General features: G+C 45.3%; 2 protein-coding genes across 3 annotated transcripts; one reads left to right on the forward strand and one right to left on the reverse strand.

The window, feature by feature from the left end:
- Positions 1-1,017: 1,017 nt before the first annotated feature.
- On the reverse strand, positions 1,018-18,932 carry Nfs1 (NFS1 cysteine desulfurase). 2 transcript variants are annotated; one of them, XM_042694574.1, is made up of 13 exons: positions 18,752-18,932; positions 18,147-18,256; positions 16,797-16,913; positions 14,960-15,043; positions 14,638-14,790; positions 11,098-11,191; positions 9,831-9,965; positions 7,816-7,973; positions 7,010-7,115; positions 6,847-6,928; positions 4,541-4,624; positions 2,674-2,763; positions 1,018-1,682 (listed from the first exon to the last, which is right to left on the reverse strand). In XM_042694574.1, exons 1-13 carry the CDS (start codon positions 18,846-18,848, stop codon positions 1,619-1,621), a joined length of 1,374 nt encoding a protein of 457 aa, XP_042550508.1. In that variant the 5' UTR covers positions 18,849-18,932; the 3' UTR covers positions 1,018-1,618. The 2 variants fall into 2 exon arrangements, with proteins under 2 accessions (XP_042550508.1, XP_042550507.1); XM_042694573.1 differs by lacking the exon at positions 4,541-4,624 and having other exon boundaries at positions 18,752-18,913.
- Positions 18,926-22,253, forward strand: Romo1 (reactive oxygen species modulator 1). The gene is made up of 3 exons (XM_042694575.1): positions 18,926-19,012; positions 19,244-19,374; positions 22,061-22,253. The coding sequence occupies exons 2-3, from the start codon at positions 19,244-19,246 to the stop codon at positions 22,167-22,169; spliced, it is 240 nt and encodes a 79-aa protein (XP_042550509.1). The 5' UTR covers positions 18,926-19,012; the 3' UTR covers positions 22,170-22,253.
- Positions 22,254-24,041: the final 1,788 nt, after the last annotated feature.

Consider the following 24,041-nt stretch of genomic DNA (forward strand, 5'->3'; position numbering starts at 1 on the left):
TTCTGGCTTCTTCTGTGTACGTGGTGCTGAGGAATCAAACCCAGGGCCTCATGCATGCGAGGCAAGCACTCTACCTCTGAACCAACTTCCCAGCCCTGGTGCTCTACAACTTGAGCCACAGCACCACTTCTGCCTTTTTCTGTGTGAGAAATTGAACCCAAGGCTTCATGAATGGTAGGCAAGCACTCTACAACTGAGCCACCTTCCCAGCCAGTCCTGGGGCTTCAACACAGGGCCTGGATGCTTTCCCTGAGCCTCTCTCTGCTCACGGCTAGCGTTCTATCACTTGAGCCACAGCACCACTTCGGGCTTTTTCTGTGTATGGTACTGAGAAATCCAAACCAGGGCTTCATGAATGTTAGGCAAGCTCTCTACCACTAAGCCATCTTCCCAACCCCTAGGCTCTTTCTTTTTTTTTTTTTTGGTCCAGTCATAGGGCCTGAACTCTGGGCCTGGGCGCTGTCCCTCAGCTCTTCAGCTCAAGGCTAGCACTCTACCACTTGAGCCACAGCGCCACTTCCAGCTTTTTTCTTATGTGGTGCTGAGGAATTGAACCCTGGGCCTCTGGCATGCAAGGCAAGCGCTCTACCACTGAGCCACCTTCCCAGCCCCTAGGCTCTTTCTTTTGATCTCTTATTTCTCACTCCTTCTTAGGTGAGCTATCAATGGCTGGTCCTTCACTGGGTGGTCTTTGTTCAAACACCCAGCTTCATAGCTTCTACCTGGTTTTTTTCTCAATATAATTTTTCTCATAGCACTTAATACAATCAACATTAGTCTTTATTATTACTTTCCATCTTTTCACTAGTATGAAAACTGAAGGTAGGATCCTTTTTGGTCCTTATTAAACAATATAACTCCAATACCCAGAACCAAGTCTGGGTCAGGGCAGGCCTTGAAATAATTGTTAAATGAAGAAATCTGAAGCTGAATAATTTATAGACATCAGGTGGAGTAATCTTCCCAAGAGTGGCTGCAACTTGTTTCTCAGGCTCTGGTACAATCACACAGTAAATGAAAGAAAGTAAATTTATTTCTCCAGTGTTTAAGTTAAACAAATTTTCAGAAAAGAAACATAAATTATTAGAATGAGTGGTATCACAGATAAGATATTGGTATCTCTAGTAAGTTAAACAAAAAAGGGAAGGATAAGAACAAAAAGGAGACAAGCCTTCTAATAAACTTGTTGTTGGACTATTGTCAATATAAAGAGATGTCCTTTGAACGACAAAAAAAAAATGTTTGTTGCTGAATGAGCCAGTCCAGCTGACAGCAGAAAGTGATGATTTGAATGTACACATAGAAAAACACAATCCCTGAACAAAGAGCCTTCCTCCGGTACCTCTTGCTTTCCCCACAAAGGAGAGGTAAAGCAATAGCAATATCATAGCAAGCTTATCTTCTGCTTCAGGATAAGAATGCCCATATCCTGTATGATCAGAGGACTGCTGAAGAAAAATGGAGTCAGCCCCTACAAATGGGTTGACTTGAAAGTACGCTGTGCTGAAGTCTACTGGTTGAAGTCTATTGGTTGAATATGGAGCATCCACTGGGTTTAGCAAGGTTCAAGCTGTTCATGGGTCAATAAGGCAGGAAGGACAAGCCAGCATAAAGACTTCTAATGCTGAGTCCACTTGATGCTCTTGAGGTCAATGCCATCCTGCACCATCTCCCACAGAGGGCTGCCAAAGAGAAGAGACATTGAATGAGTGAAGACTTATATAGGAAACAGACAATATTGGCTCTAAGGCCCTGAGCAATGACTTACTTTCTTTTCTAACTTTTGCCCTTGTGCACCCCTATGGGAGAGAGTTAAAAAAGGGGTGACACTGTCAAGAAGCATTGTACTCATAACCTGACTTATGGAATTATAACCCCTTTTTACAACAGCTTAATAATGATAACAATAAAAATAAGAAAATAAATAAGTAAATCTTTCCCAACTGCCTGAAAGTCCTGGTTCTAGCCTCTACCAACAAATAGGAATAACTAGGTACCTCAGATCAAGGAGACCCTAAGACAATACATTTTATCAGGTATAGTTTATTTTTTTTTTATTTTTTTATTTTATTTTATTTATTTATTTTTTTTTGTCGGTCATGGGGCTTGAACTCTGGGCCTGGGCGCTGTCCCTCAGCTCTTCAGCTCAAGGCAAGCGCTCTACCACTTGAGCTACAGTGCCACTTCCGGTTTTCTGGTGGTTTATTGGAGATAGGAGTCTCACGGTCTTTCCTGCCCGGGCTGGCTTTGAACCGCGATCCTCAGACCTCAGCCTCCTGAGTAGCTAGGATTACAGGCGTGAGCCACCAGCGCCCGGCATGGTATAGTTTATTCTTGAAATTTTCATCCCATTTCTAAGACAGTCTTCCTGGGGGAACCAATACTCTTGACTGGTTCAAGCACCAAGTTTCAGCTCCTGAACTAAGAGCTACAACATATGTGGTTTGGCCACCAGGCTAAAACCTATTTCAGTTGGGGGTGGGGATGGGAGTGGGGGTTACTGAGCCTTGAACTCAGGGCCTGGGTAGCCTCCTGAGTAGCTAAGTTTACAGGCATGAGCCACCAGTGCCCAGCTTAGTTCTTTGGTCTCTGAAAGTGTGAACACACAGTCTAAAGACAAGGAGGAGTAAGCACTACATTTTCTCCCAAAAAGTCTGATTCATCTGTGCACACCTCATTTCTCTAAGACGCTTCACATGTTGAATACATTTCTCCACAGTATAGTCCACTTCCTCTTCTGTAGTAAAGCGGCCAATTCCAAACCTGAAGAGGCACAGAAGAACTCTGTCAGAGCTGGCATTGGGGCAGTGTTCTTGTCTAATACTCACTGAGGATCTTCAAGGAGAGAACAGGGTCCTACTTGTCTAGGACAGAGTTTTTCATAACATGTTCTCTAGGTGAAGATATTAGAATCACCTGAGAACTTTCTTACTACTACTGCAGACAGACTGAAGCAGAATGGCTGAGTAAGGGGACTCAGAAATTATCATCTTTCATGAACTTGCCAGGTGATACTTAGTAAAGTCTCAGTACCTCTGTACTGAATACTTTCACCAAAAAAATAAAGAACAGAGAAGAAAGGACTAGGAGTATATTTCAGTGGTAGAGCACAAACTTAGCACATGCAAGGACTTTGATTCAATTCCTCACACCAAAACAAAAATAAAACAACAAAAGAAAAATGGGGAGACTGGGAAGACGGCTCAGTGGTAGAGTGCTTGCCTAGCACGCATGAAGCCCTGGGTTCCATTCTTCAGTACCACATAAACAGAAAAACAAAAACAAAAACAAAAAACAAGCCAGAAGTGGTGCTGTGGTTCAAGTAGTAGAGTGTTAGCCTTGAGCAAAAAGAAGCTCAGGGACAGTGCCTGCCTGAGTTCAAGCCCCAGGATTGGCAGAAAAAAAAAAAAGGAAAACAGAAGAGATAGAGAAAAACAGAAAAAAAAAAAGAAAGAAAGAAACAGAAGATGAACAATAAAGGTAATGCCAGCTGGGTACCAGTGGCTAATTCCTGTAATCCTAGCTACTACTCAGGAGGCTGTGATCTGAGGATCACAGTTTGAACCCAGCCTGGGCAAGAAAGTAGAAAGTATATAAGATAATTAACCACCAAAAAAAAAAAAAAAAAAGCCAGAAGTGGAGCACTAATGCAAGTGGTATAGCACCAGGCTAGACTGGAAAAGCTAAATGACAGTGCTCAAGCCCTGAGTTCAAACTCCAGTACTAGAAACAAAAAGAAAAAAAAATGAAGAAAGAAAATTCTAAAAAGGCAGTGTCTTTACGGCTGGTAGTGTAGTGTATAGTGTTTGCCTAGCAATGCATGAGGCACTAGGTTCAATCTCAAAAATCAAAGGAAAAAGAAAGGATATTTCTAAGAAATGTTACAGCCCAGCTGGGCGCCAGTGGCTCATGCCTGTAATCCTAGCTACTCAGGAAGCTGAGATCTAAGGATCATGGTTCAAAGCCATCGTCAGCAGCAAAGTCTGTGAGACTCTAATCTCCAATAAGCCACTCAGAAAACCGAAAGTGGCACTGTGGCTCAATTGGTAGAGTGCTCGCCTTGAGCTGAAGAGTGCAGGGACAGCGCCCAGGCCCAGAGTTCAAGCCCCACAACCGACAAAAAAACAAACAAACAAAAAGACATGTTGCATCTCAAAAAGTGTGGTGTAGCACACCCATAATCCTAGCACTTGGGAGGCTTAGGTAAGAGATTTTGGCGCAAGGTCAGCTTGTTACATAGGGAGACATTATCTCAAAAAGAAAGGGAGGGTGCTTGGGCTAAGGAGGGTAAAAGATGAATATGATTATAACAGACTGTCAACATATATGAAAATAGAACAGTGGTGAAAACTGCTGAATTGTATTAGGAAGGAGAGAGGGAGTTAGGGAGAGGAAAGAAGGTAACTAATTGGAGTACCTTGTATGTAAGCATGGAAATGTCACAATGAATCCCTCTGGATAGCTAATATATATTTAAAAAAAATTGCAAGAGAGGGTGGGGGGAGTTGGGAAGAAAAATGTTGCAGCTGAACTCACTGACCTGATAGAAGAATGTGCTAGATCCTCATCAGTGCCAATTGCTCTAAGGACATATGAAGGCTCCAGGGAGGCAGAGGTGCAGGCACTGAGAAGAGAAACACCAGCCTTTCTCAGTTCATCAGCAACACCTGATTTCAGCCAGAGCATCACTCCCACCCCCAGTCTTCCTCTTTTCTGACAGTGACCTTCAGTTATACCACTGGAACAAAAGAGATCTAATTTTCCAGGGCCAAAGGGCCTGACACTGCCCTGTATATTCTAAGATGTGCGCCTTCCTTGAGGAATAATACCACCAAGTCATATAATACCCCATGTTTTCATCTCACAAAAAGAAGCATCAAGCCAGGTCAGTGAGTAACGTCTGTAATCCTAGCAACTCAGGAAGCTGAGATCTGAGGATCAAGGTTCAAAGCCAGCCCAGGTAGTAAAGTCTGGGAGATTCTTATCTCCAATTAACTACAGGAAAACCGGAAGTAGCACTGTTGCTCAAGTGGTAGAGTGCTTGCCTTGAACTGGAAAACTCAGGGACAACGTCTAGGCCCAGAGTTCAAATCCCATGACTGACAAAAAAAGGGGGGTATGCTGGGAAGGTGGCTCAGTGGTAGAGTGCTTGCCTTACATTCATGAAGCCCTGGGTTCAATTCCTCAGCACCACATAAGCATTAAAAGCAGGAAATGGTGCTCTGCCTCTTGAGCCTTGAACTGAGGGAGAGCGCCCATGCCAAGAGCTCAGGCCCCAGAACCGGCAAAAAAATAAATAAATAAAAGAGGGAGCAAAGAACTCTGTCTTCACTCCCCAGCACAGAAGAGATTATGTGTATGAGTCCAGAGTACAGCTAAACCCTTGGTGGGAAGAGGGCAACAGAACTCCTAGCATGACTTTAAAATAGATACAACTTTTGGGACTACAAAAAGGATCAAATTTTCCCAAGAAGCTGGGTACCAGTGGCTTATGCCTGTAATCCTAGTGACTCAGGAAGCTGAGCTCTGAAAATTGCAGTTCAAAGCCAGCCCAGGCAGGAAAGTCTGAGAGACTCTTATCTCCAATTAATCACCAGAAAAATGGAAGTGTACTGTGGCTTGAAGTGGTAGAGCACTAGCCTTGAGCACAAAAAGCTCAAGGACAGTATCCAGGCCCTAGTTCAAGCCTCATAACCAAAATAAAATAAAATAAATTCTGCAAGGAAGCCCTTCTAAGGTGAGCGTGGGCTGTGTCTTGACAGGAAAAAGATAACTTTTCCCATGAATTAAGACTTTTAGAGCCTGCGCTGGTGGCTCAGGCCTATAATCCTAGCTACTCAGGAGGCTAAAACTGAGGATTGCAGTTTGATGCCAGCCAGGCAGAAAAGCCTTAAGACTTTTTCTTTTTTTTGGTTGGTTGTGGATCTTGAACTCTGGGCCTGGGTGTTGTCCCTCAGCTCTTGAGTTCAAGGCTAGCGCTCTACCACTTGAGTCATAGAACCACTTCCGGCTTTTTTTGTTTATATGGTGCTGAGGAATTGAACCTAGGGCCTCATGCAGGGAAGGCAAGCGCTCTACCACTGAGCAACCTTCCCAGCCCAATACTTTTTTTTTTTGGGTCCGGTGGTGGGGCCTGAACTCTGGGCCTGGGCGCTGTCCCTCAGCTCTTCAGCTCAAGGCTAGCCGCTCTACCACTTGAGCCACAGCGCCACTTCCGGCTTTTTTCTTTTTGCTTATGTGGTGCTGAGGAATCAAACCCAGGGCCTCAGGCATGCAAGGCAAGCGTTCTACCACTGAGCCACCTTCCCAGCCCCTTTTTTTTTTTGTCATTATGGGTCTTGAACTCTGGGCCTGGGTGCTGTCCCTTAGTTCTTCACCTCAAGGAGAGCACTCCACCACTTGAGCCACAATGCCACTTCTGGTTTTCTGGTGGTTAATTGGAGATAAGAGTCTCATGGAGTTTCCTGCCGAGGCTGGCTCTGAACCAAGACTTAGCCTTAAGACTCTTATCTCTAATAAACTACTCAGAAAAAGCTGGAAACATGAGGCTGGGAAGGTGGCTCAGTGGTAGAGTGCTTGCCTTGTACGCATGAGGCCCTGAGTTCGATTCCTGAGCACCACATAAACAGAAAAAGCTGGAAGTGGCCCTGTGGCTCAGGTGGTAAGAGCACTAGCCTTGAGCTGAAGAGCTGATGAGCTGAGGGATAGCACCCAGGCCTAGAGTTCAAAAAAGACCTCTTGTATCTGTCTTCTCCATAACAGTAGTCTTAGTAACTTAACCTCTTCAGTACTAAGAAGCCAGACTACTCATCTCTACCACAGTCTCTGGCTATCTGTTGGGCTCACCTCCCTGAGGATAAAGCAACATCCTTGAGTGCCATCAGCAGACTCTCTCCTTCCACATATGCAAAGGAGAGGTTGATACAGCCTAGAGAAGAGAAACACTTATGAGAGTGGACTCAAAGTCTCAGCCTATTCCAGAATGCAGGTTGAGAGGGCATGTCAATACCTGGGTAATGCTGTTCAGGGTCCCCATTCATCACTACATCTGGAAGGCTCTTCATTATCTTCTGTATCAGCCGCTCTGATAACTTTGAGATCCGCTTGTGGTCATACTAAGGAGAAGTAAGGGAGGACCAACCATTAGTGACACCAACCATCTTGGAAACAAATAGTTTAAAAAGTTCTTCTCTTCTACCCAGGAATCAGACCCAAACACCATCATATATTTATGGTGAAGACCACTGCATCTCCAAAATTGAATAGTGTCTGGAGTGCTTACTAACTAAACACAAGTTGGCAACAGCCCAGAAATAAATGAGGTGATGACTACTAACAGGGTATAGGTTTTAGAACCCCTGACACCTCCCTCAGGACAAGGAGCCAGCAGCACCTGGAGATTTTTCTCTTTTCTTTTCTTTCTTTACTTCTTTGTTTTTTCTTTCTCTTTTTTCTTCTTTCTCTTTTCCTTTCTTTTTCTTTTTAGCAGTAATAGGGCTCAAGCCCTCATGCTTGCTCAGCTAGCTTGCTTGGCTGCAGCTCTACCACTTGAGTCACAATCCTAGCTTGATTTTTTGCTAGTTATTTTGGAAATGAAATCTCAGTCTTTTCTGCCCAGACTGGCTTCAAACTGTGATCCTCTGGATCTTAGCCTCCTGAGTAGTTAGGATTACAGGCATAAGCCACTGGTGCCCAGCAGCAGGCTTTTCTTAAACCTCCTCTTCCAACAGAGATCTGACTGAGCCTTGTTGAAATGCCACTAAAGAAACTTGGGCACAGGGTAAGAAGTATGGAAGGGAATTGCTTTCCCCATACCTCCATCTCTTGCTGTGCCACCTCACATGCAGCCCCTAGTCCCACCACCAAGGGTGTGGGCACTGTCCCAGACCGCATACCCCGCTCCTGCCCCCCTCCACTCTGCAGGGCTTCCACACGAACTCGGGGCCGGCGGCGGATGTAGATGGCACCAACTCCTAGGAAGCAAAGTTTGTTAAAAACGAGAAACACAGATAATACATGATGCCACTTGCCAAAGAATCAAAATAGCATTTAAAATTTTCTGCCTAAGTTGAATAAAAGAAAGCTGAGAGAGGGGCTGGGAAGGTGGCTCAGTGGTACAGTGCTTGCCTTGTATGCATGAGGCCCTGGATTTGATTCCTCAGCACCACATAAGCAGAAAAAGCCAGAAGTGGTGATGTGACTCAAGTGGTAGAGCACTAGCCTTGAGCTAGACATTACTGCCAAGTCTGTCTTTGAACTGCGATCCTCAGATCTCAGCCTCCTGAGTAGGTAGGATTACAGGCATGAGCCACTGGTGCCTGGCTCCAAGAGTCTTTAGCTCCCATTTCATGCATGGAGAACAGGAAATGTTTCTCTCTCTACATATATATATATATATATATATACATATATATATATATATATATGTATGTATGTATGTATGTATGTATATGTGTGTGTGTGTGTGTGTGTATATATATATGTATGTATGTATGTATGGGGGGGTTGCCCCATTTTAACCCTGTCACAAAAAAATGAATGTTTAAGCCAGGCACTGGTGGCTCACGCCTGTAGTCCTAGCAACTCAGGAGGCTGAGATCTGAGGATTGCAGTTCAAAGTCAGCTTGGGCAGGAATGTCTATGAGTGTCAGTAAGACTCTTACCTCCAATTAACCACAAGAAAATCAGAAGTGGCACTGTGGCTCAAGTGGTAGAGCACTTGCCTTGAGTTGAAGAATGCAGGGACAGTGCCCAGGCCCACCCAGAGTTCAAGCCCCACAATGGACAAAAAAAAAAGTTAAAAAAAAAAAAAAAAAGATGTACATTATACGGCTTAGAATATGGCTTTAGAGATAGAGTGCCTACCTAGCATTACCATGAAGCCTGGGTTCTATTCTTCAGTACTACGTAACAGAAAAAGCTAGAGGTGGCACTGTGGTTCAAGTGGTAGAGTGCCAGCCTTGAACAAAAGAAGCTCAGGGACAGTGCCCAGGCCCTGAGTTGAAACCTCACAATTGGAAAAAAAAAAAAAATGATGTACGTACAACTGGGTGCCAGTGACTCATACCTATAATCCCAGCTACTCAGGAAGCTAAGATTTGAGTTTCAAGTCACCCTGGCAGGAAAGTCTGTGAAACTCATCTCCAATGAACTACCAAAAAAGCTGGAAGTGGAGCTGTGGCTCCAGTGGTAGAGCCTTACCTTGAGCACAAAAGCTCAGGGACAGGCAGGGAGCCAGTGGCTCACATCTGTAATCCTAGTTTCTAAGGAGGCTGAGATTTGAGAATCAGAGTTCAAAGCCAGTCTGAGCAGGAAAGTCCATGAGGCTCTTATCTCTAATTAATCACCAGAACACTGGAAGTGGCGCTGTGGCTCAAGTGCTAGAGTGCTCAACTTGAGCTGAAGAGCTCAGGGACAGCACCCAGGTAAATTTTTTTAAAAAAGCTCAGGGACAGGGCCCAAGCCCTAGGACTGGCACAAAAACAAAAACAAAAACAAGCTGGGCACTGGTGGGTCACATCTGTAATCCTACCCTTATCTCCAATTAAGTACCAGAAAACTGGAAGTGGTGCTGTGGCTCAAAGTGGTAGAATGCTAGCCTTGAGTAAAAGAGGTCAGGAACAGTGCTCAGGCCCGAGTTCAAGTCCCATTAGTGAAAATAAACAAATAAACAAAAATAAAGAGAGAAACTAAGAGGATACAAATTATCAAGACTTCTAGAAACAAACACCAAGATATATATGAGCCTACAGAAAGCAAAGTTCTGAGAATGCAGGCATCTGAATATCACAGAAACTCAAAGAAGAGGAAACCTAAGAGGAGCTAAGTACCTTTAGGCCCATAGATTTTGTGACCACTAATGCTCATGAGATCAATTTTCATGTCGTTGACATCAACTGGGATTTTGCCAACAGCTTGGGCTGCATCAGTATGGAAATACACCTTTCTGGAACTGCATATCTGTCCTGAGAAAACAACAGAGAAGACATATAGCACAGTATTGGGAAGTAACCTGGCTGTGGTCCCATAATGCATCAATTGTCTTGACGCATAGTAAATGACTTGGTTAATATATGGCAAATCTTCTCCCATTTCCTGTCTCCCTTCATCCCTAATCTTTATCCACTCCTTATCCATACCTCCCTTCCCCCCTCGCCCCCCCACCTCTCCGTACCCTTCCCTCTCAGCTTTTAAAAGATCAAGGGCAAGTCAAATGTCAGTAGTTCACACCTATAATCCTAGCTACTTAGGAGGTTGAGATCTGAGGATGGAGGTGCAAAGCCAGCCTGGGCAGGAAAGACCGTGAGACTTTATCTCTAAATAACACCAGAAAACCAGAAGTGATGCTGTGGCTCAAGTGGTAGAACACTAGCCATGAGCTTAAGAGCTCAGTGACGGCATACAGGCCCAGAGTTCAAGCTCCACAACCATAACCTCTCCCCACCAAAAAAAAAGATCAAGGACAAAACACCAAATAAATATTCTGATGCATAATCTTCTTACTACATCATTAACACTGGTCTTTCAATATGTCACATTCTGACTTAAAAGAAGGAAAGAGTAATAGATCTTTGGGTAATAATCCATAAAGAGTGAAGATAATAAGGAAAAGTTCTAAATGAGAAGTAGAATGATAAAGGTCTTTTTTTTTCTTTTTGTCAGTGTGGGCACTGTCCCTGTGCACTTTTGCTCAAGACTAATCACCTTCAGCCACAGCGCCACTTCCAGTTTTCTGGTGGTTTATTCAAGATAAGAGTCTCATGGACTTTCCTGCCTGGGCTGGCTTTAACCATGATCCTCAGATTTCAGCCTCCTGAGTAGCTAGGATTACAGACATGAGCCCACCAGTGCCTGGCTGATAAAGGACTTTTTATTGTTTTACAGTTTTTGACATTAACTTCAATCAAAACACAAGAACATAAAGGGCACTAGACCTGGATTCAAATACTGCCTGTGCCACTCATGTCAAAGAAAAAGGTAGTTTAGCAATCCTCCCCTTGATTTCCTCACTGTATCATCATCATACAGGTTAGAAAACCCGTCTACCCCTGCTCCTGAAGATGAACCCCAGGGTCAGAATTAACTCATGATACCTACCTATTTCAGCAATTGGCTGTTTCACTCCAATCTCATTATTCACAGTCATAACCGAGACCAGGCTAGTATCTGGCTGAATGGCAGCCTCTAGTTCCTAAAAAGAGGAAGAAACCAGAATACAGGCAACTTTACTACTGAAAAGAGGCCTTTTACTGCACCTTTATCAGAATAGTTAAAATAGCAGGGAACTAGGCTGTAAGTCACAGGGAGAGTATTTGCCTAGTATGTATAAAACCACAGACATGCCAGGCGCCGGTGGCTCTCACCTGTAATCCTAGCTATTTAGGAGGCTGAGATCTGAGGATCACAGTTCAAAGCCAGCTGGGGCAGGAAAGTCCGTGAGACTCTTATTTCCAATAAACCACTAGAAAACCAGAAGTGGCACTGTGGCTCAAGTGGTAGAGCGCTCGCCTTGAGCTAAAGAGCGCAGGGACACCACCCAAGCCCAGAGTTCAAGCCCCACAACTGACTAAAACAAACAAACAAAAAAACCCACATACTTGGGCTGGGAAGGTGGCTCAGTGGTAGAGTGCTTGCCTTGCATGCTTGAGGCCCTGGGTTCGATTCCTAAGCACCACATAAGCAAAAAGAAAAAAGCCGGAAGTGGCGCTGTGGCTCAAGTGGTAGAGCGCTAGCCTTGAGCTGAAGAGCTGAGGGACAGCGACCAGGTCCAGAGTTCAGGCCCAGGACTGGACCCAAAAAAAAAAAAAAAAAGCCGGCGCTGGTGGCTCACGCCTGTAATCCTAGCTACTCAGGAGGCTGAGATCTGAGGATCGCGGTTCAAAGCCAGCCCGGGCAGGAGAGACCGTGAGACTCCTATCTCCAATAAACCACCAGAAAACCGGAAGTGGCGCTGTAGCTCAAGTGGTAGAGCGCTCGCCTTGAGCTGAAGAGCTGAGGGACAGCGCCCAGGCCCAGAGTTCAAGCCCCACGACCGACAAAAAAATAAAATAAAATAAAAAAAATAAAATAAAAAAACCCCACAGACTTAATCCCAACACTTCAAAAAGAAAGTGACAACCTAAAATGGTGGTAAGAATGCAGAGAAAGTAGGTTATTCATACATAGCTGGTAAGAATGTAAAATAGTAGGGTAATTTCTTTTTTATTTTTTATTTTTGGTAGTACTGTTTACTAACTGATAGGAATTAAACAAAATAAGCATCATGGTAGACATTTTAGTTTTTTCTTATTTGTGTGTATGCTGGTCCTAGGGCCTGCAATCAGGGCCTGGGCACTGTTCCTGAACTTCTTTCTCCACCCCCCCTCCCCCCACCCCCTTTCCAGGCTGGCACTTTATCTCTTGAGCCACAACTCCACTTCTGGCTTTTTGGGTAGTTTATTGGAGATGAGTCTCATGTACGGGCTGGGAAGGTGGCTCAGTGGTAGAGCACTTGCCTTGCATGTTCGAGGCCCTGGGTTCGATTCCTCAGCACCACATAAGAAAAAAGCCGGAAGTGGCGCTGTGGCTCAAGTGGTAGAGTGCTAGCCTTGAGCTGAAGAGCTGAGGGACAACACCCAGGCCCAGAGTTCAGGCCCCAGGACCGGACCCAAAAAAACAAAACAAAAGAGTCTCATGTACTTTCCTGCCCCGGCTGGCTTTGAACCATGATCCTCAGATATCAGCCTTCTGAGTAGCTAGGACTATAGGTGAGAGCCACCAGCACCCGGCTGAAACACATTTTTTTTTTAACTTCCAGAAAACAGTTTGATGATTCTCTAGGCTCTTTTGGATTGGTTTTTGCAGCATTAGGATTTGAACTCAGAGCTTTGAATTCCTTGGCAGATATTGTATTACTTAAGCCATTCTACTAGTTTCCACCTCTCCCCCCATTTTTTCTTTTTGTGCCAGTCCTGGGGCTAACTCAGTGTCTGGGTGTTATATATGAATTCTTTTTTTTTGCTCAAGGCTAGACTCCTACCACTAGAGCCAAAGCTCCAAAGCTTTTTTTGGTAACTAATGGGACATAAGAGTCTCCTAGACTTTCCTGCTTAAGCTGGTTTTGAAGTATGAGCCTCAGGTCTCAGACTCCTGAATAGCAAACATTACAGGCATGCATCCTGCCTAGCTTAGCCCCCTCCCACCTATTTTTAAAAACTATTTTTATTAACTTATTAATTAGTTGTATAATTGTAAGATTTCTATTCCTTCATACAATGTATCATGATCAAACTCAGTCCCTATAATCAGTCTCCCTTATGCCTTATTTCCCTTCTAAAATAATTTCAAACGGTTTCATTTTTCTTTTTTTTGGGGGGGGGGGGTCATTTTTCTATTTCCAAATTCCACCAGCATTTTTCTTTTTTTTTGGTCGGCCGTGGGGCTTGAACTCTGGGCCTGGGCACTGTCCCTTAGCTCTTCAGCTCAAGGCAAGCGCTCTACCACTTGAGCTACAGCGCCACTTCCGGTTTTCTGGTAGTTTATTGGAGATAGGAGTCTCACGGTCTCTCCTGCCCGGGCTGGCTTTGAACCGCGATCCTCAGATCTCAGTCTCCTGAGTAGCTAGGATTACAGGCGTGAGCCACCAGCGCCCAGCTAGCATTTTTCTTTTGTGTGTGTGTGTGTGTATGTGTGTGTGTGTATGTGAGAGGGAAAGAGAAACAGAGAGAGAAAGCGTGTATATGTGCGTGTGTTTGTGCTTGTACTGGGACTTGAACTCAGGGCCTTTCACTAGCACTCAGCTTTCTTGCTCAGAACTGGCACTCTACCACTTGAGCCACATCTTTGTTTTTGGTTTTTAGTTTTTTTTTTGGGGGGGGGGGGTCCGGTCATGGGGCCTGAACTCTGGGCCTGGGCGCTGTCCCTCAGCTCTTCAGCTCAAGGCTAGCGCTCTACCCCTTGAGCCACAGCACCACTTCTGGTTTTTTTCTTTTTGCTTATGTGGTGCAGAGGAATCGAACCCAGGCAGGGCCTCATGAATGCAAGGCAAGCGCTCTACCACTGAGCCACCTTCCCAGCCCCTTTAGTTGTTTTTTTGCTTTTGGTTTTTTTTTCCTGGCTAATTGGAGATAAAAGTGTCTCAGATTTGTCTGCTGGGTTGGTTTTGAACTATCATCCTTAGATCTCTGCTCGTGTTTTTCCACATATAGGATGTCAGGAGTCCACTACCATGTCCAGCCATTAGTAGTGATGGAGTGTGAATCCCTGACTTCCTGCACACATACCCAGCGCTCTTTTTTTTTTTTTTTCTGCTGATTGTGGGGCTTGGACTCAGGGCCTGGGCACTGTCTCTGAGCTGCTATTGCCTAAGGCTAGAGCTCAACCTTTACCACTGAGCTACCTTCCCAGCACCCGCACATCCCCCCCACCCCCCCAGCGGCTCTTATACAAACTAGGAAACACCCACCAAACTGAGAAACAATTCCTTTGGTGAAGAGAACAGTGCGCTTTTAAGCCTATGGAGAACATAATGTCTGCACATTCTATTTGTCTATACTCTATCCATACCATTATGTCAACCTTCAAGCCCCAGGTGAAGCTGAAGAGATAGACAGAAGCCAGACTTCTCCATTTTGTTTCTTTTCCAAGAGTCCTTCCTACCTTTAAGTTGATGATTCCAGTCTTCTGCACTGGGAGGTAGGTGACTCGAAAGCCTTCAGCTTCCAGTGAACGACAGGAATCCAAAACACATTTGTGCTCTGTCTGGGTGGTGATCAGGTGCTTTTTCCTTGACCTATAGAACCTGGCTACACCCTAAAAATTGGTAATCATGAAAAAAGCATACTCAGAGTTAGCAATGACATCAATCCCATTTATAAAGTTATTTATTTATTTATTTATTATGCTGGATGGATCTCAAGGCTTTACTCATACAATGTAAGAACTCTATCACTAAGATCTACTCCCAGCTCCCATCCCTTACCTTAATTGCTATATTGTTGGATTCAGTAGCTCCACTAGTGAAAATGATCTCACGAGGATCAGCTCCAATCAGAGAAGCTACTTGCTGAAAGTCAAGAAATAAAGATACATAAGATTAATTCCCCAGGCAAGAAAGGAGCTGCAAACAACTGGGGTAGATCTCTGCAGAAAGGAGAGCTCACTGCATTCCAATTGCCCATGAAGATACTCTGCATCTACTAGGTCTGGCTAGAATCATATGTGTAGGATATTATATTTTTTTTCTAATTTGCTTTATTGTTTTAGAGGTGATATACAGTGGGATTTCCTTTACATGCATCAGGTAATAAGTACATTTCCTTTCACACAGTATCATCGGTTCCTTCTTTCTCTCCCATCCCCTCCCTCCCATCTCCACCCATTAGTTGCGCAATTCATTTTAATCAACGCCTAGTGCAGCTAGTATGCTCCACTGCTGCACTGTTCCATCCTTTTCCCGATGATTCTGTGTCTTCCCCCATCCTCCCACAGATGCGCACATGAATACACTGTATATAAGGTAAAGAATAGTCATCAGAAAGCTGGGTGCTGGTGGCTCATTCCTGTAATCCTAGCTACTCAGGAGGCTGAGATCTGAGGATCACAGTTCAAAGCCAGCCTGGGCAGGAAAGTCCATGAGGCTCATCTCCAGTAAACCACCAGAAAACTAGAAGTGGCGCTGTGGCTCAAGCGGTTGAGCACTCGCCTTCAGTTGAAGAGCTGAGGAATAGTGCCCAAATCCAGAGTTCAAGCCCAGGACAAAAAAAAAAAAAAAGAAAAAAAACGGGCTGGGAAGGTGGCTCAGTGGTAGAGCGCTTGCCTTGCAAGCCTGAGGCCCTGGGTTCGATTCCTCAGCACCACATAAGCAAAAGAAAAAAAGCCGGAAGTGGCGTTGTGGCTCAAGTGGTAGAGTGCTAGCCTTGAGCTGAAGAGCTGAGGGACAGCGCCCAGGCCCAGAGTTCAGGCCCCACGACCAGACCCCCCCCAAAAAACAAAAACAAAATAAAAGAATAGTCATCAGAAAAAGAAAAAACAAATTAAAAAAAGTCCTTTATTTCCATATCTTTGGAGTTTGTTTCAGTGTGTGTGTATATATATATATATATATATATATATATATACATATATAAACACATATATATGTATATATATGCACACATATATGTATATGTATTTATTTATTTTTGCCAGTCCTGAACTCAGAGACTGGGCACTGTCCCTGAGCTTCTTTTGCTCAAGGCTAGTACTCTTAACACTTGAGCCAGGGTATCACTTCTGGCCTTTTCTGTTTATGTGGTACTGAGGAGTCAAACCCAGGGCTTCATACATGCTGGGCAAGCATTCTACCACTAAGCCACATTCCTAGCCTGGATATGATGGTTTTTAATGCATGTAAATATGCTATTTAACTTAATTCACCCTTTATAGAAGCCAAATGCCTAGTAACCTACCTCTATAAATCTATTTCAGAAATCTAAGGCCTAGTAACCTACCTCTATAAATCTATTTCAGAAATCTAAGATCTGAGGATTGCAGTTTGAAACCAGCTTTTGGCAGACAAATCCTTGAGACCTTATTTCCAATTAACCAGCAAAAAGCTGGCAGTGAATCTGTGGCTCAAGTGGTAGAGTGCCAGCCCTGAGGGCAAAGCTAAGGGACAACACCCAGGCCCTGAGTTCAAGCCCCACAACTGGCATACACACACACACACCCCTCAAAACCATATCCATCTCCACTCTGCACACCTCCTACCAAAAAGAATTCCTGCACAGGCCATTAAACCTCTGTTTTCCGAGCCTCCAACACTGTTCTGCACTAACCTCTCGAGCACGTTCCATAGCCGCCTCACTTTCCCAGCCGTAAGCATGAGTCCGGGAGTGTGGATTCCCATAGTAATGGATGAGGTAAGGGAGCATGGCATCCAGTACCCGAGGGTCCTGAGCAGATCAGAGTGCATCAGTCTCCTTGTGCTATAGGTCAAGTCAGACCCCACTCCCTCTCCCCAGACCTGCCAACCCTGCCTCAACACACTCCCAACTCTGCCAAGGTTAGGCTTTAAACATGCTTCTATACCCTCAGGAACTAACTACGATCAGCCTAATGTACTTCCAATCCCAAACCATCTGCAATCATGTTCTTCTACTAATCCCTCAGGTAGCTGATAAACATTGTGTTGTTCTGATAACTGTTTCTACTGTTCTTTCTATTCCTGCTAGGCAATGTGATTCAGGAGGGCCTGTGCAAATATCATTTCTCACACAGTGGTGAAAACGTGAGTTAATAGTAGATTAGGAATAGGGAGTCTAGGGGTATAGCTCAGTGGTAGAGTGTGTGGTTAGCAGGTACAAGGCCCCAGGTTCAGACTTCAACAAACAACAATAGTAATAAAACAATATCTATCATTTGCTAGGTTTCTTTCTTTATTTTTTTGGTCAGTCATGGGCCTGAACTCTAGGCCTGGGCGCTATCCCTCAGCTCTTCAGCTGAGCCACAGCGCCACTTCTGGCTTTTTCTGCTTATATGGTGTCGAGGAATTGAACCCAGCGCCTCATGCATGCAAGGAAAACACTCTACCACTGAGCCACCTTCCCAGCCCCAGGTTTTTATATCTTTTAATCCATTTAATACTCAATCAAGTTCATATAGTTACCAAGTATCAGCCCAGCTAATTCTAGAGCCCAGGCTTTTACTACTACTATACAGTGCCGGCATACTAAAAGTGATTTAAACAAGATCAAGATCAAGAGCTAATATGCAGTAAGGTTCAGTTGCAGTGAATTAAAACATAAACTTCCCTACTTTTAGTAGAATGTTCTTGCCCTCTTGCTAGCACACTCAACTGACTTCTACAGAGACTCTTTTTCTTTTTTTTTTTTTTTTGGTCGGTTATGGAGCCTGAACTCTGGGCCTGGGAGCTGTCCCTCACCTCTTCAGCTCAAGGCTAGCTCTCTACCACTTGAATCATAGCACCACTTCTGGCTTTTTCTGCTTTTGTGGTGCTGAGGAATCAAACACGGGGCCTCATGCATGCAAGGCAAGCACTCAACCACTGAGCTACCTTCCCAGCCCCACAGACTCTTTTTTGGAATTTTTTTGTTTCTTCAACTTCTTATAAACTGGTCTTCAACATCCTATAAACTGCCTGGGGAAAGCTGCCCCTCCATCCTTACCAAAGGAGTCGTAGCTTGCACATCCATATAGAGAGGTCGCAGAACTGACTCTGTCTCGGGGGCAGCAGCTGTGTCTGAGGGACTAGTAGACTGGGGGGCATGATCTACAACTGACAAGTCAATCATCAATCAATTAATTAACCAACCAACCAATCAGTCAAGTGAGTGGCCAAGTAAAAAATGATGCAACTATGGTCCACAGGTGACGGGAGACAGCAGCTCAAAGCTGGATAGAGGTGAGATGAGAAGTTTAAGGGACGTTGGGGTCGAGTCTCAAGGCAAGAGCAGAAAAACAAGAAACTCTCAAACAGGTGTAAAAGGAGATCAGGGGTCTTGGCCGGGGACGCTGGTGACAATGTGCACTCGAAGTGCAGTAAGGAGGGCTCTGAGACAAAGCTAAGTAGGAAAGCGGAGGTGGAAAAAACCCGAGATCTCCTTCCACGCTTCCTGACTGGATGGGACCTGGACCAGAGACTAGTAACAGCTGTCGGGGACCAGTCAGGCAGAGGAGACCCCGGGCTCTGGGGGCGTGGAGGGCCGGACGCTGAGGCAGAGGAAAGGTCCGCGTCTGCAGCGAGGGTGGCAGAAAGGGACTGGGAACGTACCGCGCAGGCGCAGTCCCCGGGTGGGGTCCGCAGGCCTCAGCCCCTGCACGGCGGCCACAGCCGGAGCTGCCCGCCTCCACGCGGTTCGAAGCAGCATGTTCCCAGGCCGCAGAGCCCACCACCTGAAGAAGCGACGATCGTCGGGCTCAGGCTCCGGAAGTAACCGCCTCGCGCCCCGGAAGTAATTCCTCGGGCCCCGAGTGTGCTCCGCCTTGCTTTCCGTGTGAGACGTGGAGCCGAGCGACCGAGGCCCAGAGCGAGGTGAGATGGGTGGGTGCCCCGCGCCCGGCGACGGCGGCGGCGGCGGCGGCGGCGGCGGCGGCTGCGGCTGCGCCGCGCGGCGACGGGTCTCGAATGCGAAGCAGGGGGTGGGGTCGGGCTACAGGCCGATATCCTTCCTGATTTCCCCGAACCCTTGGGCCCGCTCCGCACCCAGCCCGAATCCGAGCTTGGCTGGTGGGCCCTCACTTCCCTTTCCCTCGCTCCCCGCAGATGCCGGTGGCCGTGGGTCCCTACGGGCAGTCGCAGCCCAGCTGCTTCGACCGCGTGAAGATGGGCTTTGTTATGGGCTGCGCCGTGGGCATGGCGGCCGGAGCGCTCTTTGGCACCTTTTCCTGTCTCAGGTGAGGGTTGCAGTGGGGGTGATCTTTGGGTGGGACTTCCCAAAGCTTCTTCCCACTTCAGCCTGAGGTGAACCCACTGGCGAACTACTTTTAGGCCTGGGACTGCGGTGCTTAAGAATCTGCGGCTCTAGAGTCAAAATGGCTTTTGACCCTTCTACTAGTTGGGTGACTTTACGCAAGTCGGAGGCTGGATTTCAAGTGTAAAGCCACGGCGGTGGTAACACCTCCCTCCACACTTGTTAAGAATCAGACCGACTTGTTTTGCAAGGAATCTACGCAGTAAGTGCTCGTAACTACTTACTGTTGCAGCTGTCATTTTTACTTCCAACCGCATATAATGAAACAAATCAGTTCAGCTGTTTCTACTATTCTAGGAACAGGATGTTGGTACAAAGCAGGTAAACCCCTCCGAAACCTGGCATGGTGGCTGCAATCCGTTCATTTCACCTGTAATCCTAAAACGGGATGATCGGAGGTACTAGTTTGCTTTACAAAGCGGAGAACGGGTCTCCAAAGAGACAAAAGAAGAAACAGGAAAAATTCTTCTCAGGGTCATCTCACATTTGAAGTGTTCCAAGTTGTAAACTGCTATTTAACTAGCACTTATTGTTAAGAACTAACAATTGTTATGAAAACATTTCTGGCCGGGCGCCAGTGGCTCACGCCTGTAATCCTAGCTACTCTGGAGGCTGAGATCTGAGGATCACTGTTCAAAGCCAGCCAGGGCAGGATAGGCCGTGAAACTCTTATCTCCAATAAACCACTCGAAAACCGGAAGTGGGGCTGTGGCTCAAGTGGTAGAGCGCTATCCTTGACCTGAAGAGCTGAGGTACAGAGTCCAGGCCGAGAGTTCAAGCCCCACAACCGACCAAAAAAAAAATTTTTTTTTTTCTGTAAATACCATGCTCTCCATTTACATATGACACATATGACACATTGTATAAATTGCAGAGCTGGGTTTTGAACCCAGGTTCAACCCCGAAAATCAGTGTCATCATCTGGGAGCCTGTGGTTCATGCCTGAAATCCTAGGTATTCGGGAGGCTAAAATGTGAGGATAACAGTTTGAAGCCAACTCTGGCAGGAAAATCCATGAGACTCTAATCTGCAGTTTACTACCGTGAACCCAGAATTCGACATGTGGGTCAAGTTATTGTGCTGTTCCTTGAACAAAAAAGTTATAGGATGGTACCCAGATCCTGAGCTCTAAATAACTAATCTAATAATACCTTTGAAAAGATAAATGGCAGGCAAAGCAGCATGTTGGGACACATCTGTAATCCTAGCACTCTGGAGAGGAAAGCAGGAGAATATCAAATTTGAGGCCAATCTGGACTACCAAAGGAGTTAAGAGAGTAGCCTGAATGATACATAGTTAAGATGCTTGCCTCAAAAATAAAGGCAAGTTGAGCTGAGTGGCACACAATTGTACTCATATTCAGGAGGCTGAGCTCTCAAGATCGCAATTAAAAACTAGCCCAGGAAGGAAAGTCCATGAGACTCTTATCTCCAATGAAGTGCCAGAAAGTCAGAAGAGGAGCTGTGGCTCAAGTGGTAGAGTGCTAACATTGAACAAAAAAAAAACAACTCACAGACACTGCCCAGACCCCCTGTTCAAGCACTAGAATTACACACCCCTACCCCCACCAAAAAAGGGCAAGTATCTAATTGAATCACATATATCCTGGAAGCAAAATCAACCATAGAGCTGGCTGTCGGTGGCTCATGTATCTCCTAAGCTGCTCAAGAGGTTCAAAATGTGAGGATCAAGATTTGAAGTCAGCACAGGCAGTAATGTATGTGAGACTCTTAAACTCCAACTAAACAAAAGAGCTGGAAGTGGAGCTATGGATTAAGTGGTAGAGCACTAGTTTTGACAAAAAAATCAGGGACAGCACCCAGGCCCTGAGTTCAAGCCTTCCCCACCCCCCACCCCCACCTAGCACAAGCACAGAAAAAAGCCAATCACACAAATTGGTTTTCTGATTGGTGCCAGTGGCTCCTAGCTATTCAGGATGCTGAGATCTGAGGATCACAGTTCAAAGCCAGCCCAGGCAGGAAAGTCCATGAAACTTTTTTTTTTTTTGTCAGTCGTAGGGCTTGAACTCTGGGCCTAGGCGCTGTCCCTCAGCTCTTCAGCTCAAGGCGAGCGCTCTACCACTTAAGTCTCACGGTCTCTCCTGCCCGGGCTGGCTTTGAACCGCGATCCTCAGATCTCAGCCTCCTGAGTAGCTAGGATTACAGGCGTGAGCCACCAGCGCCCAGCTCCATGAAACTCTTATCTCCAATAAACCACTGAAAAACTGGAAGTAGCACTGTGGCTCAAGTGGTAGGGCGCTCTCCTTGCACTGAAGAGCTGAGGGGCAGCTCCCAGGCCGAGTTCAAAACCCATGACCAACAAAAAATAAATTAAAAATTAAAAATCCACCTGGTTTTCCTATGTATTTTCCACTGTTTCTGCCTCCTTCAAATGGCAGTTCATCAAAATGTACTTCAGGACCTTGATGGATCCTTTTCTTCTCATTGCCTATCCCAGAGATCACGACCAGCTAAGACAAATGAGAAAAAAGGCTTGCCAGATTTTAGTAGTATTGCTCATCATTACATGCACAGATTATAGAGTGGCAAACTTGATACTCTTCCTGTAATTTTGTTCCTATATGGCCCCATCTTGGTTTCCTCCTCAGGATTGGAATGCGGGGCCGGGAGCTGATGGGCGGCATTGGGAAAACCATGATGCAGAGTGGCGGCACCTTTGGCACATTCATGGCTATCGGAATGGGCATACGATGCTAACCAGGGCAGTAGTTGCCTGCTACATCTACACCTTCCCATCGGTCACAGCCCTTGTACTATAATAAAAAGAAGTTTTTGCTTCTCGTTTTGTCTCTTGTTATTCAGCTTTACCAAAGCTGCTGTAAATTTAAAGGATGTACTATTAAGTAGGTTTGGTACATTTCACTATAGAAATTTTGACGTACTTGGTGCCTTCCATACCAGCGGTGTCAATTTAACTTTGTAATTTGGTGCTATTATTGGTCTCTTGAAGGTATACTCAAAGGTAGAAGATGTCTTCAAGATCACACACTGCAAAACCTTTAGGAGCCAATGACACTGGCTCTATGATAATGCCAATACTACTTCGTTGTTTTGGAAGAAATTTTAAATTCTTTTTCTAATGTAATCATTTACCTCCTGAGGATATTCTGGCGTTGTGGCAAAATGTAAAACTGAAGCTACCATGAAACAGATTCATAGCACAAGCCACTACTTCTCAAATGGCTAAATCCCAGGTAACCATTTAACCACCCACTATGATGCAGATTGTACATCTCTAAAATTCTGTTCATCAGGTTGTTGGAAAATACATGGTAAGGACCCCACAGCATGCTGGGACATTCTAGTCTGTATTACTTCAGAATTGCTTGGTCACAACCTGCAAAATTGGCAGTATGATACACTGACAGATACAAGCAGGAATTAAGGGCACTATCAGAACATAGCTTTATTAACTACAGGTTTCCACTACCAGAGTAGAATGCTGTCTTAAGTACACTACACACACACACATATTAAAAAGATTAATATGCAGGTACTATCCTTTGGTACAGATCAAATACTGGACATCTTTTATGAAATTGCCAATTAAGTATGAATTGTTTTTTGGTCAGTTATGGGGCTTGAACTCAGCTTGGGTGCTGTCCCTGTGCTCTAAAGCTTAAGGGTAGCGCTCTACCACTTGACCCACAGCATCACTTCCGGTTTTCTGGTGGCTAACTGGAGATGAGTGTTTCTAGGACTTTCGTGCCTGGGTTGGCTTTGAACTGCAATGCTCAGATCTCAGCCTCCTGAGTAGCAAGGGCATTTTCAAACCACAGATTAAACAGGACCTGGTATAGTTTATGCAGGTAACATGGGATACCGAATACTTGATGCTTCAGAAAATGTGGCTTGAATGTGGTGTGGTTTTTCTAGGGTAGTAAAAAATCAGGAATTCCAGCACAACTGGGGTTACATACTGAGATACAATCTAATCCTGCTAACCAAGGACACAAGCAAAAAGGACAGAAACAAAAACTTGAATTTCAGGGGCTGGGAAGGTGGCTCAGCAGTAGAGTGCTTGCCTTGCATGCATGAGGCCCTGGATTCGATTCCTCAGCACCACATAAGCAAAAAAAAGCCGGAAGTGGTGCTGTGGCTCAAGTGGAAGAGCACTAGCTTTGAGCTGAAGAGCTGAGGGACAGCGCCCAGGCCCAGAGTTCAGACCCCATGACCGGACCCAAAAAAAGAACAAAATACAATAAAAAAAACTTGAATTTCACTAAGAGGCTGGGAGTGTGGCTTAGCTATATTATCTTGCATTAAGCCCTGGGTTCCATTCTTCAGTACCACATAAATAGAAAAGGCTGGATGTGGTGCTATGGCTCAATTGGCCCTGAATTCAAACCTCAGGACTGGCAAAAAAAAATTTTTTTTCCACTAGGATATTGTCTTCTAAAAAATCTGAACAATTTCCTTGGGGGGGGGGTCGGTCACAGGGCTTGGACTCAAGGCGAGCACTCTATGGCTTGAGCTACAGTGCCACTTCTGCTTTTCTAGTGGTTTATTGGAGATGAGTCTCTCCTGGCAGGCTTTGAACCTTGATCCTCAGATCTCAGTCTCCTTAGT

This window comes from Dipodomys spectabilis, unplaced genomic scaffold (genome assembly GCF_019054845.1).
Source record: "Dipodomys spectabilis isolate Male_0828 unplaced genomic scaffold, ASM1905484v1 ptg000175l, whole genome shotgun sequence".
NCBI classification, from domain to species: Eukaryota; Metazoa; Chordata; class Mammalia; order Rodentia; family Heteromyidae; genus Dipodomys; species Dipodomys spectabilis.

What these genes read in the sequence shown, in the direction of transcription:
- Nfs1 (XM_042694574.1), bottom strand. Translation starts at nt 18,848, where the DNA reads ATGCTGCTTCGAACCGCGTGGAGGCGGGCAGCTCCGGCTGTGGCCGCC. An exon ending in CCGGGGACTGCGCCTGCGCG is followed by an intron (nt 18,257 to 18,751) that starts GTACGTTCCCAG and finishes TTGACTTGTCAG; the next exon opens with TTGTAGATCATGCCCCCCAG. An exon ending in CAAAATCTATGGGCCTAAAG is followed by an intron (nt 7,974 to 9,830) that starts GTACTTAGCTCC and finishes TTTGCTTCCTAG; the next exon opens with GAGTTGGTGCCATCTACATC.
- Romo1 (XM_042694575.1), top strand. Translation starts at nt 19,244, where the DNA reads ATGCCGGTGGCCGTGGGTCCCTACGGGCAGTCGCAGCCCAGCTGCTTC. An exon ending in GGCACCTTTTCCTGTCTCAG is followed by an intron (nt 19,375 to 22,060) that starts GTGAGGGTTGCA and finishes TTTCCTCCTCAG; the next exon opens with GATTGGAATGCGGGGCCGGG.